This window comes from Pantherophis guttatus, chromosome 3 (genome assembly GCF_059756535.1).
Source record: "Pantherophis guttatus breed Tessera chromosome 3, ASM5975653v1, whole genome shotgun sequence".
In the NCBI taxonomy this organism is placed as follows: Eukaryota; Metazoa; Chordata; class Lepidosauria; order Squamata; family Colubridae; genus Pantherophis; species Pantherophis guttatus.
In genome coordinates, this window is record NC_142065.1 from 52,627,028 (window position 1) to 52,644,838 (window position 17,811).

Here is a 17,811-nt window from a genome sequence, read left to right on the forward strand (position 1 = left end):
TAGAATGAAAATAATTATTTTGAAAAGATAAAATCTTTTAAATTGGAAAGTGTATATAGGAGAAAAGCAGGTTGATATTCAGTCAAAGGGCCAAACAATCCTAGTGGCCTTGCACCAGTAAAAGCAGAAAAACTCTTCCTCAATAGTAATATCCCAGAACAGAGCAATATTGACAGCATCCCTTAAGGAGGTCCAACTGGTAGAACCAAGAAGGGCGTTCTCTGTGGTAGCTCTCTCCCTGTGGAACATCATCCTTGCAGAAATAAAATTGGTCCTCACCTTGACACTCTTTCAAAAGGCCCTGAAGACCTGGTTTTGCCATTGGGCCTGGAGACCTCATGGTGGTTGATTTAATTGTTCTTGCCAGGGGGATGAGGGTTCATTGGATGTTGCATTGGGGTTTTTGTAAGACCTGGAATCACTGTGAGTGAATTGGGTGGTTGCATAAATTGCCTTAATAAATAAATGAATATGACCTCCAGCATAAAAACATAATCAGCGTAAACCAATCACAGGCACGTATTCCTATGACTGAGAGTCAAAGAAAATGTAAAGCTACTCAAGATGCAAACATGGAATTTCCCTGTCCCATCATTTATATAACATATAGCATATAGCAGGGGTGTCAAACTCCTGCTATGTTATAGTCACGGCAATGTCACTTGATGTATCGGAACTTTTTCCCCCTTCGCTAAACCAGGCCTGGGTGTGGCCAGCACATGACGCATCCAGCTCATGGGCCACAAGTTTGATAGCCCTGCCATATAATATAATCCATCCAGGCGGAGGATGACCTGGTATTTTCACTGCATGAATTAATGAAGGACAAATAGGAATAAAGCAACTAGAAGTTCTCATACTTTTAACACTTAACACTTATATTCGTCCCAGCCCATGCATATTTCCTTTGGATTTGTAGGAAGTTAGCACCCACCCCTTTCCTGGAAGAGTGAAATATTTTAGGAAATATTAACATTAATATTTTTAAACATTAAACCATCTTTCCAAGCAGTCTCCATGTTTCCAGTGTCTGTTCTCCCCACTTGGAGCAGAACCCAGAAGGATGTTTCTTCCAACAATTGGCGACCCAGAGGGACTCCAAGCTAACCTAACCAATGGACCAGGCCCAGGTAAGCCTCCCTTGCTAGCAGCAGACCCATTGAGTCTGTGGGCATGTTTTCATGGACCTTGGCCATTTGGAACTAGGTTTTAAAGGGGTTTTGAGTTTGAGCTCAAAGGCTGCTTGGAAAGAAGGTGAGTACCTCTAAATTTTAATTTTAAAGTATGGAAAAGCATGGGGAATTTGTGTATGCCTGCATGTGTGTGAGTGAAGGCCCTTCTCCCAAGCACAGCTGGATCTTGCTTCCTCTGTGCATTTCCTAGCCGCAGAAAGACTAACAGTCTGGAGAGCATGGGGGTTTTGCCAGAGCACAGGACCTTCTGTTAGGGAAGGAGGAAGTGTGTGTGTGGGATTCCACCTGGAAAACAGTCTGATTTCACCTCTTTGAGTGACCTCTAGCCGCACCTCTGCCTACTGCTAGCTCCACCGAGCCATGACCAGTAGGATAGAGAAAGCAAGGGGGGGTTGCCAAATGTGGAACTTTGTGTTTAAAAGGAATGGAAGTCAAGCGAAAGCCAAGCGTGTGAAAAAGGGGGGGGTTAATAAATTGTGAAAGGGAAACCCGGTTTTGTCCAGCCCAGACACGGGGCGAGCGTGTGTGTGTGTAAGAGGAGGTGCCCACACCTGGCTGCAGGGGTCAGCAGGTCCTCGCGGATCCCCTTTTTGGATCCGAAAAGTTGTGGTGATTCCCTAGAGGAAGGGGCCCATACTTCGCAAGGGAATCGAAGTCCTTCCCAGAGCTTTTTCCTCTGAAAACTGAGAGCGTGCCACCCGGCTAAGTCGAAGTGATCCTTCCGGAGAAAAGGAAAGGGTCATGGGTAGCGATAGTTCACGGGTGGCGGGGACCCCAGTAGATGAAGTGCTCACGGCCTGGGACGCCAGGCGGGTGCCCATATTGAGGGGCATGGATAAAAGGAAATTAGGAAAATTGTGTCAAAAATGGGCTTTGCTAAGAGATAACACCGGGAGACAAATTTGGCTAAATAAAGGTACTTAAAAGAAAAGGGAAATATATAAATAGGAATGTTGGGGTTTTTGTTTTTTTGTTTGTTTGTTTTGTTTGTTTGTTTGTCTCTGTCTTCTATGCAACCACGTGGTATGTTTAAGATTTGTGCCTTCCCTAATTTAACTGAGATTTATGTGGGAATGATCAGTGTGTGTGAAATCTCAGAGTTCTGTTGTCTTCTCTTTGTCTTCCTTGTTTTATGTGTGTGTGTCTTAAGTCTTTGTGCACCCTCGAGGTAATTGTAACTATAAAATGTATCTGATCTCTAGAGACAAGAATTTTAAATTGTTAGAAAAGGAAAAAAAAAAAAAGGTTGAAGCAATGAAAATGGGGAGAGAGAAAAAAAAGAAAGAAAGAGCCTTTGCCCTGTGTTTGTCTGGCCAACAAACACAGATTAAAGAGAGCATTTCATTTCATTTCTGGTTTGTTTTTTTTTTTCTCCTCCTCCTCTCTCTGTATCTTAAAGTAACAACTCAAGTTTATAAGGAAACGTTTTAAGTTTGTTTACAAGGAAAAAAATCAGTCTTGCATTTACTGTATGTGTTTAAATGGGTTTACCTGTTCATCTCTTTCCTGAAGCATGTGAATCCAGTTTTTTCTTATCTGTTGTGTCTCCATTTTGATGAAACTGCATTATCTGTTTAGTAACTGCAATATTGTTGTGTTGTTTCTTTTCAAACTCTGCCTATCTACCCCCCCCATCTCTAATCCTGTTACAATGCCTTTCCTGGGAAGATTACCCACAAAGGGGGGAGGGGACCCTGTTCTCATGTCTTTCAGCCCTGCACAAAGGACTCTGCAACCTGTGGAACCAGAGCACATGGATCCAGATGCTGCCTCCAAAGGAGACCTTCTATCGGTTTGAACCAAAAATTGGGTTTGAATCCAGCCTCCACTGAAAGTCAGCACAGCAACCAGAGTGGAGCAGACCTTCCCAAGCCTGACTGACCAGCCCTACCACCAAGCATGCCACCCAGCAGACATGAAAGAAATGACTTTGAGATGTATAAGTAAAGACCAAAAGACTCTTTTCAATTCCCAGAAGACAGCTGGAAAGACTATGGGGGGAGGGTGGAAATTCATTGTAAGGTTTTCTTTCTTGTCTCATTTATATTGTAATCAGTTTATTGTAAGAATTGTATTTGGGAGTGATTGCCACAGCAAGTTATGTACACTCTAGATTTCTGTCTGGTGGAGAGGAGAAATATGCCCAAAATGTTTGTATTGCCTATATTGTAAAAGTAGCTGCATACACATGCACACACAGAGAGACACACTATTCAGAATTAGATTGAAACTATTTCCTTCACTTACCTCCACACAAAGCTTCTCCTAGGTTGATTTTTGCTCCGTGGCACTAAAAGCCCAAGGAGTCATATCTCCCTGCTAATTCCATGGGGAAGGGGACAATCCCCCCCCCTCAGGCAATTCCCTCACTTGAAGAGATAGCAGAAAAGTGATCTCCAAAACCCAAGCCCTGACTGTGACTCACAAATGATGCTGCCCAGTTGCCCAGTAAAGGAAGATATATTGCACTGGTGGTCTCATGAGTAGAAATCCCAGGGCTCATTATGTGTAACACCCAAAAAAAAAAAAAGAATGGATATTGTACACTGGCTAACCTCAATTTGGACTCACAAATCCTGGATGCACCACAGTAAGAGCTAGGGCAGGTTCAGTAACCAACCCTTGGAAATGGGCAGCCTGTAATTTAAAGGAAAACTATGGCTGTGAAAAATTTTGGGACATGTGCTTGCTTGAAACCTGACTGGAAGCTCACAGAAAGTAATATCTGAAGTCTGAAATTAATTGGCATGGAAAATTGGATACTGTAAAATTCTTACCAGAAATTTTTTCCTGGCTGCTAGACCTTCATGGTTGAAAGCTTTTGGAAGCCACTGAAGGAATCCTTTTCTGTTGCCTCTATCAATGCCTCCCCTTTACATTAGAAAATTAAAAGAACCCATTAAGCCTCCCTGATGTGATCAATTTTAATCTTTTGCCAAGAACTTGTTTCAAAACTCACGTTTTGAAAAAAAAAAAGTAGGGATTGTAGGAAGTTAGCACCCACCCCTTTCCTGGAAGAGTGAAATATTTTAGGAAATATTAACATTAATATTTTTAAACATTAAACCATCTTTCCAAGCAGTCTCCATGTTTCCAGTGTCTGTTCTCCCCACTTGGAGCAGAACCCAGAAGGATGTTTCTTCCAACAGATTGAAAAACAGAAATGGAAGAACAAGCAGCATAATACAAGATCTGAAAATTCCTGTAGTTGGAGGTTTGCATATAGAATACAGTAAAAACATGAACCTCCTGCTCAAAGGCCACCTCTTTCATAATCTTCCAAACTGATATGGACAGAAAGAATAAAGATTAGTCCTAAGCCAAGATTTTTAACAAGATACTTGTCTTTCCTCCCTAATATGTTCCATCTTGAAACAGTCCAATGTAGACCTTGTGTATTAACTTCTGATAAATTAAAATACTCATGGGGCAAAGTAAGTTCTTTGAGTTGACCTCTTCAGAAATCCGTATGCATTATGTTTATAAATTTGGCATATAACTGCCCTTTTTGTGCCTCAACTATCAGTGATGTTCCTATTTTTGGCTATTTCACTGGCAAAGTTGCTTTGACATGCAGATATTTTAGTGTGGAAGTGCATCAACATATCTATAGAGTTACACCAGTTTTGTTTGTGCTTGGGGGGGGTGTCACTTTTCCACACCCCTGTGGTTTTCTAGACAATGTATCTGGAAACAGGAAAGGCTTGTGGTGTTTTCAAGAGCAGCTATTCAGAAATCTTCTAAATACATTGACAAATCATTTCATTTCAGAGTCCATCTCAGGCAAGAAATTTCCTCTGCTAAAATAGTCCAATCAGATATTTTACATTAGAACATTTATTTCTCAGAGAGAAAATATAGTTTCAGACAGTCAGATTATAGTAGGTAAAATTAGCATTTTTCTTTACAAGCATAGATTTTATTACCTCTTATTTCATCTGATATAAACAGTTCTAGAAAGCAAATAAACTCACTTTCTACAATAAATAGAGCCATCTGTGCTTTACAGCAGACTGACAAGTCACGTTTAGGTCCCATAGCAACAGCAGGATATTAGCCAATTCAAAACCTTAAATTGTAATTTTTTTTAAAAAAAATGGAAGAAATTAAAATGCAAGATCTTAAAACAGTTAAACATAAACCACAAGTCCACAGCCAGGCTACAATCTGGGAAAATGTATGTTTCTTTAAATTAATTATATTGTATGCATACAAAAGACCCAGCAACACAACTGAGGACTTAAAGATTAATAATTGGCCTGAATAATTTAGAACAGTAGTTTACAATTATGTACAAAAGTTCCTTCTGTAACCACACTCTTGAGATATTAAGTATTTTTTTTAAAAAAGATTCCTATTCATGTTCTGTATATGTTACAGATATTTCCAATATCGTGTGGTTTTATGTCCCAATGTATTAAGATGTGGTTCTTGAAAAAAAGACCACATAGAAATGGCAGTGATTTTCTCACAATAACATTTGTCCCACAATCTCTTAATAAGAAAATAACAACAATAATAAAGTTAAAAAGGGAGGGGGGGGACAATGGTTTTCAAATTACAATCTTGCTCTGTACCTTTGGTTTGAAATTCTTAAAGAAAAAAAAAACTTCACAAAATCAAACGTTACCTATGAAATGCACTGTCAACTTGCAAGGTTCAGCTCTTCTTCTTTTTGTAGCATATGCAAGTTGGAAAAAAAAAATAAGTTTCTCCAAGGGGTTGTGCTCTATTTTTAACAGATCCCAATAACGGAAGCTCAGAGAGCATGAAAGCAAGCAAATACTGAAGTGTTTATGGGGTGGCCAAGAGTGACGGTAGGGAATTCCGGTGAATAAGATGACAAACACATTCCAATTTAATTCTCATTTCTTCGGGTAAAGGGGAACCATGGTTCTACATGATTGCCCTAGTCCAGAGCTACATATGTCAAAGTACATATGGCACTCTATATAAGCAGATACTTACTACTGAAAGCTGGAAAAAGCTCTAAATGTGCAATGTGATGCTTAATGGCCCAAACCTAAATAGGGTGATGCATATAAGGAAGAAATTTTTTATGCATGTTCCCTTGTAAATAAACAAGAGGCTGCTTTCATGCCTAGAAATCCTACAAAATGGACAGGATGCTGTGATTTTCTGAAGAACAGACATGACAAGTGGGACAAGGCTTCAATGTCATTGTTCATGAACAGGGGCAATGTGGGTGGGGGGGAAATGTTTTCGATACCATAAAGATTGCTTTTTCCTCATTTCACAATAAACCTTCATATCTAGCAACAACATTCTAGCAGCATAAGTATTTGTAAAATAACATTTAAAATATTAACTTTATCAATTTTCAGAAGTATACGAATCTGAAATTGAAATGTAAAAATCACAGAAAATATCTCCCAAGGGGTTTCTTCATATTTAAAGCTCTGTGAATGTGAGCATGAGGCAAAATCAGGAAAGGGGCATTACCCCAAAATATTCTATCTTTCTTTTTTTAATTGTAATCTCTAACATAAAAACATATACAAATTTAGAGACTTCTACACAGGGTTGCAAATATAATTGCATGGGGAAGGGGACCAGTGTTTTTCAAAAATAACTTGAAAATATATGGTGAATATTAGTGAACATTTGGCACCCGAGAGTCATCAAAAAGACCCTTAATTCATAACAGAAGCAATAAGCTCCACAGCTGCTTCAGGACTAGCTGAAGTTTAAAAACTCAAGAGTCTGGTAGGGCTTCTTGTCCAATCAGCAAATTATCTAAGATTCTGCCAGGGTTGCAGCATTAGAGTGTAGCTGCTCCTGACATCTTCTTACTAGGTCAGGCTGCTACATCACTTCTTTCCCTCCTGGATCCTTTGGGAAACATGTTCAGAAAGAAACCAGGCAGACTTTTTGGCACATATCAAGTATGTAACATGAACTTTTCCTACTGTTGGAAATACCCTGTCTCTACTAAGAATGCAAATGTGGCAATTACATCTTCTTGCAGGCAGGAAAATCCCACATTCCTCAGGTCATAGTTGATCTACTTTGCCTGTAGATGCAGACCTTACTTCCTACAGGATGGGAAGAGCAAATTTCCTACAGATAATTGGGTGTGACGAAAGGATGGTCTCCCCGAACACGGCTCATATGAATCATTGCACGATCATATGCAACCTGGACAGACTTGCGGATACTGGTTTTCCGTCCTTCCAGCATCTTGAGTTTATCCACAGTGTCATCTACTCCAAGAGGAAGAACTTTTTCTCGCGGAAGCCACTGCCTACAGGAGAGAGAAAGAGAGGGTGGGGGAGAGAGAGGGAGGGAGAGAGAGAGGTAGGGGGAGAGAGGGACAGAATGTTACTATGGAGACAATGAAGAAATCAAGACAATTAAAAATTGTACAAATCAACCCTTCTATGACTTTTAAATCTTCAAGTTGCACTAATGCCTGATAAAGTGTTAGTAAATGTAAATGCAAAAATAAGCTAGAGTGCTTAGTGGAGTTACAAACAGAAGACATACTTATGATTCACTAGAAGAAGAATGAGTTCTTGGCTTGCTACTCAGTTAAATAGACCGAAACCTCCCTCAATGATCAAACAAGCTTGCTACATTAATTAAAATAAATACTTGATAGTCGATTGTCCAAAGAAAGTAAGTTATTTGCCTTCATTGGCTTATTTTACTCACCATGTCCTCTTGTTGTCAAAGAAAAGGACAAGGAAAAGTTTTTCTCCAGCCTCCGCTTGCTTCTGCTCACCTAATTTTAGCACTTCCAGAGGGGGGACAGGGATTGGGACTCCATTGTGAAGGAGGCCCTCTTGCGGCATTTCAGGATCAATGATCTAAAAGCAAAGAGCAAAACACAGTGGTGATTTAACACAAGTCACAAAAATTTAGCACAAAGATATAATAGTCCTTTGTTGTAAAATCCCAGGATGCTTGAAACAAGAAGCTTAGATGGGCATCTAGGTTTTGGTGGTAACATGGGCATTTTGTTTTGGTGAGCAATTCTTAAATATTTTTGCACAAATTAGACCAGCCTTTGTTTACTGCTTACAGGGGCAGAATGTATTTCTCTAAGAACATATTTCAAAATTCTTGGCGCCAGCATAAAAAACAGATTCACCCTGATAATCCCTCTCTTGTACCATGAAAGCAATTTATTGAAATTGTTGTATAAAATATCATTCGTACACACATATATGAAGCGCTTATGTATATAAAATTTTGTTGTAATAATTTATTTTATATTTTCATTTTCACATGGAACAAGGCACACTTTTATATACCCTGAATCTAATATCTTAGATTTCTGAGATTAAATCATGGAATTTAACTGGATCTGGGAACTCACTTGAAAGTATTAGCATTTATTAAGTATTAGCATTAAAACATGGAATGAAGTTAAAAAAGACATATTAATATGGGAGAAACTACAATTGTTAGGGAGAATTTCTGTGATAAAAATGAATATCTTGTGTAGAATAATGTTTTTGTTTTAGATAATATCTGCTTTGACAACTAATGCACCATTTTAAACAATGGCTAAAGGATATACCGTATTTTTCCGAGTATAAGACGCACCTTTTTCCCCCCTAAAAGGGGGTGAAAATTTAGGTGCGTCTTATACACCGAATGTAGCCCTGCCTACCCACTGGCCCACACCCTTTGGCCTGTGCCTTGCAGCAGTTACCTCCTTGCAAGCAAATAGCAAGAAAAAACAGCTCCTTTCAGCTTTAGCATAGACTAATTAGCACAAGTTGATTAGATCAGCCTCCCAACTCTCAGCTGATTTGCTCTCAGCTGTTTTGCAGGGCTCTGCTGCTTGCTGCAAAGATTGCTGGAGCAGATTTTTTTTTCCTTGTGCTAATCAAGCTATGGTGAAAATGAAACTGAAAGTAAACCAGGCTGTTTGCTGCAAGAAGCAAAATTAGGCAGAGGCAGAGAGAGATTACTTTTTCTTCTTTTTCCTCACCAAAAAAGGTAGGTGCAAACAATGGGAAATTTAGGGTAAAAGAGGAGAGTTCAAGAATTTAAACACAAAAGAAAAAAAGGAGAAAGAAAAAGACAAAAATAAAAATGGGAAGGGAGAAAAAGAAATGAAAGAGAAAAATGTTATACATATTTAGAATTGAAATATGAATAGTAGTAAGAAATAAATGGGAAATCATGATTGTAAAAATGAAATGAATAATAATTGGAATATTTGTCTTTGTATTTTTGAAATCTAGACAATGATAGATTATTTTTTTTAGAAATATGAATAAGTATAAACTGTAACAATTGAAATACCTTTAATGGTATATGAAGGTGAAAGTAAAAAGGATTAAATTATAGCTTGGATAATAGCTAGAACATTTTTAAATTAGGGAAATTGTAATGATTGAAATATTTTTAATTATATATTGTGATGAAAGTAGAAATAATTAAGTTGTGATTTGAAGGATTATATGGGCAAAACTATGTGGGTTATTGGGAGAGTTTAACATATGAAAATGAGTAACAAGAGGGAAAATTATTTGGTTTATTATTATTGGTAAATATAATTAATTGATTTGTAAGAAATTCGATTGCATGGAAATAATTGGAATATTCATGTTCATATTGATTAATATACAAAAAAGATAGTTATATAACTAATTGATTTATATTAAAATGTTGAATTTGTATTAAACAATTGTAATATTACATAATTAACCAATGTGAAGATGGATATAAAAATAGATGACAATGGGAAGGGGTATACTATAGAATAGAAGGGAAAAATTGAATTTGATTAAGATTAGAGATGAGGATGAAGGGTAATATTGGTTTTTTTAAAAAAATAGAGGAATAAATATGGCAAAAAGGAAATATAGAAATTGTAATTTCTATATATTTCAATTTAATTGAAATGACTAAACACTGTTTAAATTTGTGAACAAGCCAAATACTCTGTTCAAAGAAAATACATTGTACGTTTGTATGTGTGTTTGTCTAAAAAATAAAAAACAACTTAAAAAAAAACAACCAAAAAAGGTAGGTGCGTCTTATACTCCGGTGCGTCTTATACTCCGAAAAATACGGTATTTAACTTTGTGTGGCAGGGGGGAAAACCAAATGTTAAATATATGGTATTAGAAGATGCAAAAGAGAGTATTGGATTTGTAATTGTATTTTGCAGCATGGCCGCAGCTGAGAAATAGAAGACTTTTGGAGTTAAGAAGGACATGACCTGAGATTTGTATTATTTGTTATTTGTAGTACAATAAAATCAAGACTAATGTGGATCTTAAAAATTGTTATGTTAGATATGCCCTGTTGAAAATAAGAAATAGAGTTAAACCCACAGGTTGTGTTCAAAAACACCTTTGTGAATCTGAAAAGCAGCATTTATAAATGAGAAATAATAGGCAAATACTAAAAATTCTTGATAGGCTTTTTGTGCAAAACAGAATAAAATGAATTTATGGTTTATGGTTTTGATGATAGGCAGGGCAGATTAGAGAAAGAGTATCATGATGTAACTTTAGAGAAGTTTACTTAGAGAAGACAGACATTTATAATTATATTTATAACCGCTATAAAGAAGATCAGAAGCCATTTCTTTGTATTCTTTCTTGAACTTTAGCTTTTTTATTTTTCTTTCTTTCTTATTTTATATTAGTTGTATTAGTTTTTATCTTTATCTTTTAAAACATTTAATAAAATTATTTTTTAAAATAAAAAGTATTAGCACTGTATGTTCTCTGTACTTCTTCTCATTTATGGTGTTGGAATTTATATAATGTTACATCATCATCCACTTTAAGGCAGATATTATTTCATATCTACTTTGTGAAAAGCAGAGTAAAATATTATAGAATAAATGAGTTAATCTGGCATTTTGCTGTCATGATCATCTATGTTTTAGAATAATATTTTAAAATTCTAGAGACTTAGAGAATGAACTATTTAGTAAACATAGAGAGAACTCTAACTCAGAAAAGTTAAAAACAGTAATACATCTTATAAATATTAACTCACAATATGATAAAATAATAAGAAACACAAGTTAATTATTAATAATTTAATTTACTATTTATTATTTAAACTCAATATATTTTGAACAGAAAAAACATTAGTTATATATATAAAATGGAGACTTAAGAATATTCAGCTACGTATATGATTTTTAAATTGAAGGAGAAAAATAAACAATTCATAAACACAAGTAATAGTTAAACTACCAAACTGAATTCTGAAAATTCAGATCTAGCCCAGATAATCTTAAAATATTTAGAGGCTGTTTGATGTTTCAAAGTAGGTGCACTATTTTGCCTTTTAGCATGAAGTAAATACAAAAATACTTAAAAATACTGAGTGAGACTGTTCTTATGCACAGTTCTTCAATAGAATTAAAAAGAAGTTAACTTCTTTTTCCAAGAAGAAGTACTGCTGGCTTAGCCTTAGATACATACCAGGGCTGGGTAAGAAGGATACCCACGACATTTTGCCCACACAAGCTCCAGAGGTTCTAGGTCAGTGTGTTCCTCAAATGACATCAGCAAGTTTCTTCCTAAGAAGTGATAGTAACAGACAATTTAGAATTATGTTGTGCTGTGCCAAATTCATCAATCGTAACACTGAAGATTCAGTGCTACTGCTATGGAAGCATAGACTGTACACAGACTAGACTGTTCTAGGTCTTACATACTAATTAAAAATAGATATAATAAAACAAAAATTGAACAAAACTAAAAATAGCATATTAGGGAAAGAAGGCAATAACTTATAAATTATCCTACCACTTTCTTCTTGTAAACTGATAAAAAGAGTCTATAATAATGGATTTGGTACAAAAGAAATATACTGCAAATTAGGCAGGACAATCCTATTATGTTATTAGGGCAAAACTCATGAATGTCCCTACAATGCCGGTGAAACAACTGCCCTATTCAAACCATCCTTAGTCTTCTAAAAGGAGAACAACACAAGATACAAATACTAGCACAGGAATGACTGATAAAAGAACTGTCTTATGTTCTTGTATATATAACCAACATTTTCACCTATAAATTTGGAACTGCAGTTGGTCACCAACTTACAACTGACCACTTAACAACAGACTCAAAATAAGTTACTTGCAACTTGTCCTCAAAGTTACAACTGCCATATCACTCCCACAATCAAATAATCACATTTTGGGCATCATGTTTTGCAACTTTTTTTCTGGCAAAAAACACCCATTGGATAAGCTGGGTTTGGATTTATGACCAGATAATTCACTTAATGACTAACTGTTTTTGCAAGGTCTTGCAAATTTCTAATTGTTTAGTATAGTAAAACATTTTGTACTGTGAATACATTGAATAAGATTTTAAATGTCTTTCTTCTGCATTCCTATATCCCTATTCTGTTCCCCAAAGTAACTATATACCACAATGTATTCTGATTATATAATGTGGAATACCTAAATGTATCAAGTAAGGGGATTTGGGAGCTGAAGCTATGTCTCCTGAGATCCTTCCTAATGATATCATAGGCCTCTGCTGGAGCAAAGGTAATTTCTCCCCATCCCCTGCTGTCCTTCTGAGATCACTCACATCTTCGCCTTCATAGCAATAGCAATAGCACTGAGACTTACCGCTTCACAGTGCTTTACAGCCTTCTCTAAGCAGTTTACAGAGTCAACATATTACCCCCAACAATCTGGGTCCTCATTTTACCAACCTCGGGAAGGCTGAGCCAAGCTTGAGCTGGTGAGGATCGAACCCCTGGCAGCGAACAGCGAGTTAGCCTGCAATACTGCATTCTAACCACTGTGCCACCAAGGCTCATGACAAATGGCTGAGAAGGGTAAGGAATTCAGAAATGAATTCTGGTACCTGTTCAGGGAAATAGACTTGCTTCATTTCAGAGGCTGCAAGTTCTGACATCGCTGGTTTAAAGAATCAATTGACAAACTGTTCTTATAACTTATAACTATTCAAAAGCAAGCACCGCTGAATTTGGTAGTCCTTAACGCCACAGCAGTATGCAGAGAACCTATTCTCCTGTGGTACAGTCAACATGAAAAATAGCACCCATATCTTACTCATATTAATTTCATGTGCAAATTTGATCTCACCTGAGTTGCTATATGCCAAATCTTTATTTACACCATCCAGAAAAGGAACCCGTATAAGAGCAGGCTTTCCTCGGCTACGTTTGTGTGGTGGCGGACTACTGTGAAAAAAGGAGGCATGACAAGAAAGTGAGATACTATAATACCATTTGATAGTTAGCTTCAGTTCAGTTCACATAATGTCATGAACTAAAGGAAACTAAGGAGCCAAGTCACAAAGGAGTGTTATTTTCTGGGATGGTCACCATGCTAGTGTGAAAGCCATTCCTCTGGGCTTGATATGCAATTTCAGCATCCTTCTCCAGCGGGCCACAAGACCTTTACATGAGATGGATATCTGCAGGGCAACTGAAACCACATGAAGGAAAATAAGGGCAAAATAATTGCCGATTGATTGAATATTTCCTATTTCTAAACTGCTCATTTCCCTCAGAGAGGGGCTCTGTTATGTCTTTAAAATAATGATTAGCTGCTTCCAGGAACTGCATAGGAGGAATGAGGAAGCAAGCAAATGCCAAGAAGGCTTCACATTGTTGGGAAAGATAAAGAAAGACGAATGACAAAAAAAGGATTTAGATGTCTGCTGGACGAGGCAAACCATTCTTTTTGTAGGGAACTTTCCTAACATTTGAATTTATTCTTGACCTTACAGTACCGATATATCTTGAAATCATCAGGTAAGTTAATTTTAAAATACTAGTGCAAAATGAAAAAAGGATCAGAAAATAAATATGCTAAATAGACAGGGCTTCCCCAACTTTCTGCCAACACACCTGCCATCACATTTCCCTTTAGTGTAATCTTATTTATTTTATTTATTTATTTTATTGAATTTGTATACCGCCCTACTCCCGAAGGACTCAGGGTGGTGAACAGCCATGGAATAATTAAATAAATTGGCTGAACAAATTTAAAACCCCAATAATTTAAAACCAGATTTAAAATTTCCATTTAAAAAGGGGAAAGACTTAGGTCAGGCCGGTTTGGTGAAATAGGAAGGTCTTAAGCGCGCGACGGAAGGCACGCAGATCCGGGATCCTCCGTATCTCCGGGGGGGAGCTCGTTCCAGATAGTAGGTGCCCCCACAGAAAAGGCTCTCCCCCTGGGGGCTGCCAGTCGACATTGTTTGGCCGACAGCACCCGGAGGAGCCCCTCTCTATGGGAGCGTACTGGTCGGTGGGAGGCTATTGGTGGTAGCAGGCGGTCCCGTAAATAACCAGGTCCTAAGCCATGGAGCGCTCTAAAGGTGATAACCAAAACCTTGAAGCGCACTCGGAAGACCACCGGGAGCCAGTGCAGCTCGCGCAGGAGAGGTGTTACATGGGAGCGCCACGTCGCTCCCGTCACCACCCGCGCGGCCGCACTCTGCGCCAATTGGAGCCTTCGAGTGCTCCTCAAGGGGAGCCCCATGTAGAGAGCGTAATCTTAATGTATATACACCTCTTATCAAAATCCAAACAGAAAAATGGACACAAATATACAATGAAAATAATACTATGAAACTTTGGAAAAGGTGAATTTGTTGCAACCATATATTGTAACTAAAGGGTTCTTCATTCCTCCCCTGGACTTCGTCTGTACCTTCCCAAGGAAGATATACCTTAGACTGGGAAACCCTACTATAAGGTAAAATGTATACTGCACATATGAGATCCAGCACTACTACTGAATTGTATGTTGCCCAAAACATAAGCCAGGAACAATCACCTTGAAATCTGCAAAACCTTCTACAGGAAATATATAAAATTAGTAGAATTCTAATTATTTGAATGCAACCACCCAAAAGGGGTCTTACCTGCAGATATCAAATGAAAGACCGCTGCCGCGTCCAGAGCTACATTCTGAGTCAGACCCACTTTCTATATGCTTCCTGAAGCCATTGGTCACAGCTGCTGAGAAGACAGATGAGAATAAGTCTAGTTACACATAATAGTCTTCTTCAAAAGATATTCAGAGATTCGTCAAGGAAAACTCAGAAACACAGTTAGACATTCCAGCTAGTGAGATTAGTTGAGCACGTTCAGAATGCATTTAAGATGTAAGGTGACAATTGGCATGACCTTCCGAACGTTTGTGCAGAGTGGCATCCCAGGAACATTTTCCATCTGGATATGTGCAACTATTTTTGATTCTAGAGAACTGGTTGTGCAGTAAAATGAACTTAATCTAGCTGTTTTGGCAGCCAGAGAAGTGTTTAGGAACATACACTACTACAACTTCATCATGCTTAAGGAGACTCCTGTGTGAGCGTAGGAGAACTTATAATGTTGCTTTAGCTTTTCAAATCTGAGCCAGATTCACCAGCATCCAGTGAGTTCTGAATTTCATGTATAATGCCATTGCATTGAACCCAATAAAGCTTAATGCAGTTAACATGTAGATTGTGTTAATCCAGATAGAGTAACTGTGGGGAAAAGTGAAATATACGTAAGAACCCATTTATTAAATGATGCACATTAGACTCTGGGGAAAATGTGAGCAATTTTAACTCCTTGTCCTAATTGCAATATAACATTTGAGTATGAAGCCTGATGGAGATATTTATCAAAGTAATTATTCTAGGGACAATCTGATTAATAGAATCCTACATTCCTTTGATCCTCTCAGATGGTATTTTTCCAAATTAAGTTAAGAGGATAACACTTTTAGTTTTATACGCACATTTTGCTTTTCGCTTTATTTCCCAAAAATAATAAAGAAGCCAATTAGTTCCAAGTTATCCCTTCAAACTAATAGAACTCATTCAAAATACATGTTCACTGCGTTTTCAATTGCATTTTTTTCCCCAGCATAAAAGTCACTTCAAGGTAATTTTGTCTTTCTTCATGTGCATTATTATAATAGAAGAAGTACAGTAGTAGAATAAAACAGATAATTCAATACAGTAGGATTATATTATCAAGGATTATATTCTGCAATTTTATGCAAGTGCCTGATCATTAGGGGAATCTTCCGTATACTGAACTAATGTTGAATCATTTGTATGTATATTAATATTTACTGTCTTTCTGTAAACATCTTTTAATTCATAGAAAATATGTAAACCATATTTTCTATGAATTAAAAGTTATTTTGGACCCAGATAACTAAAAGAGAATGAAAACATATAGCATGCAAACCTAACATTATATGGATTATAGGTAATCTCTAACACAAAATTTTGAGCATTAGTTTTCAGTATGATTATAAATATAAAGAAATATAAAGAAATACAGTTCATATTGAATTGTATACTTAATGTTCTACATATAGGTTTATTTTGGTTTTGCCTGAATATAATTATCCCATAAAAATAGTACTGTGTATCAGTAATTCTATCAGTCTCTCATAGAATTAATTTTGGAATGGTCTTCATTCCAGCCATTATCCCATGATTTTTCAACAGCTAAGTCTTTTATCCCTATCCTTTTAAATTGTTATATTAAATTTTGATTATTATATCCATTCACACAAGAATCCCTTAGGCACCTCATTACTTTTCTTCTGAGAATATGTATTTGTTTTAGTCTTTATTTAATCCCAATAGATTATTATGCATTTGTATTATAACAAAGGTGCTACTTTTCTCCCTACTGTCATTTCCTTTATTGTGACGATTCTAAAGGGGGGAAAAAAACTGTTTAGCTATCTTCTATAAATTCAGTAATACCTGTTATTATAAGTATTATAAGTATAAAGGTATAAAAAGTAGTAATATTCTTGGTTCTAGAAGAAGGAAGGCTGTACAGAGGAAGAGAAATTTTAACATGAAAAGGATATAATCATATCTTCACTTTTGAGCTTAGTTCTTATTGAATAATTCTTATCCAACTAAAGACACTGAAATTGGGAATAAAATTTACAATGATGCTACAAAAGGAAATCCCCCTACAAAAGCAGTTGTCTTGGGAGTGATTAATAATAGCATCACCACATTCTGTTTAACTGCCCTGCCTATGTAAAAGGGGTTTAAATGCTTTTAGAGATATCACTAATGCATTATCTGCCTGATCTGTTTGAGGTTTACATATGCTAAAAGTGTTCCAGACCTACTAAAATGACAATCTTTGCCGTTTTGTTTCAGGTTGTGTATGATCTACTATTTTTTATGATGATAATGAATTTTATTTAACTAGAAACAAGATTGAGCAGTAAAACTGCCAAAAAAATTGCCAACACCAAAATTATTCCTCTGATATAAAATGCTCCAAAAGGATATCTTTAGATGTGGTGAATTAGCGATTAAATGGCGAAAATGGTTCAAACCACCATAAACTGATTAAACATTAGATTGAACAGGAACGCAATCTCATGGTCATAGATAATTGTGGAGTAACAATCAGAGGGACAACCAGAAACTTGGCTCCCAAATAAAATGCATTCATTGAAATACATCAACCTCAAGAAGACTCCCTATGGATGTTATTTTTTAAAAGAAAGGTCCACATCACCCCCTCAAAATATAAGGATGAAATCATTCTATTTTGTAAAGGATTACCATTGACAGTAATAAACTATCTGATCTTATTTTCTGCCAATTAGTCTTCATTCTTTTTCTTAACAAAT

The 17,811-nt window shown here is 36.7% G+C and overlaps 1 protein-coding gene across 16 annotated transcripts in view; it reads right to left on the reverse strand.

The window, feature by feature from the left end:
* Nucleotides 1-5,014: 5,014 nt before the first annotated feature.
* BRPF3 (bromodomain and PHD finger containing 3) overlaps nucleotides 5,015-17,811 on the reverse strand; it is a 46,632-nt gene continuing 33,835 nt past the window's right edge. For 8 of the 16 annotated variants that reach the window (XM_087889565.1, XM_034414690.3, XM_034414698.3 and 5 more), the window contains 5 exons: nucleotides 15,062-15,158; nucleotides 13,270-13,367; nucleotides 11,621-11,718; nucleotides 7,869-8,023; nucleotides 5,015-7,458 (listed from right to left, as the gene is read on the reverse strand). In XM_087889565.1, coding sequence (XP_087745691.1) covers nucleotides 7,275-7,458; nucleotides 7,869-8,023; nucleotides 11,621-11,718; nucleotides 13,270-13,367; nucleotides 15,062-15,158 — 632 coding nt within the window. In that variant the 3' untranslated portion in view covers nucleotides 5,015-7,274. The remainder of the gene's footprint in view (nucleotides 7,459-7,868; nucleotides 8,024-11,620; nucleotides 11,719-13,269; nucleotides 13,368-15,061; nucleotides 15,159-17,811) is intronic. The other 8 variants (XM_087889566.1, XM_034414699.3, XM_087889563.1 and 5 more) reach the window with 1 other exon arrangement.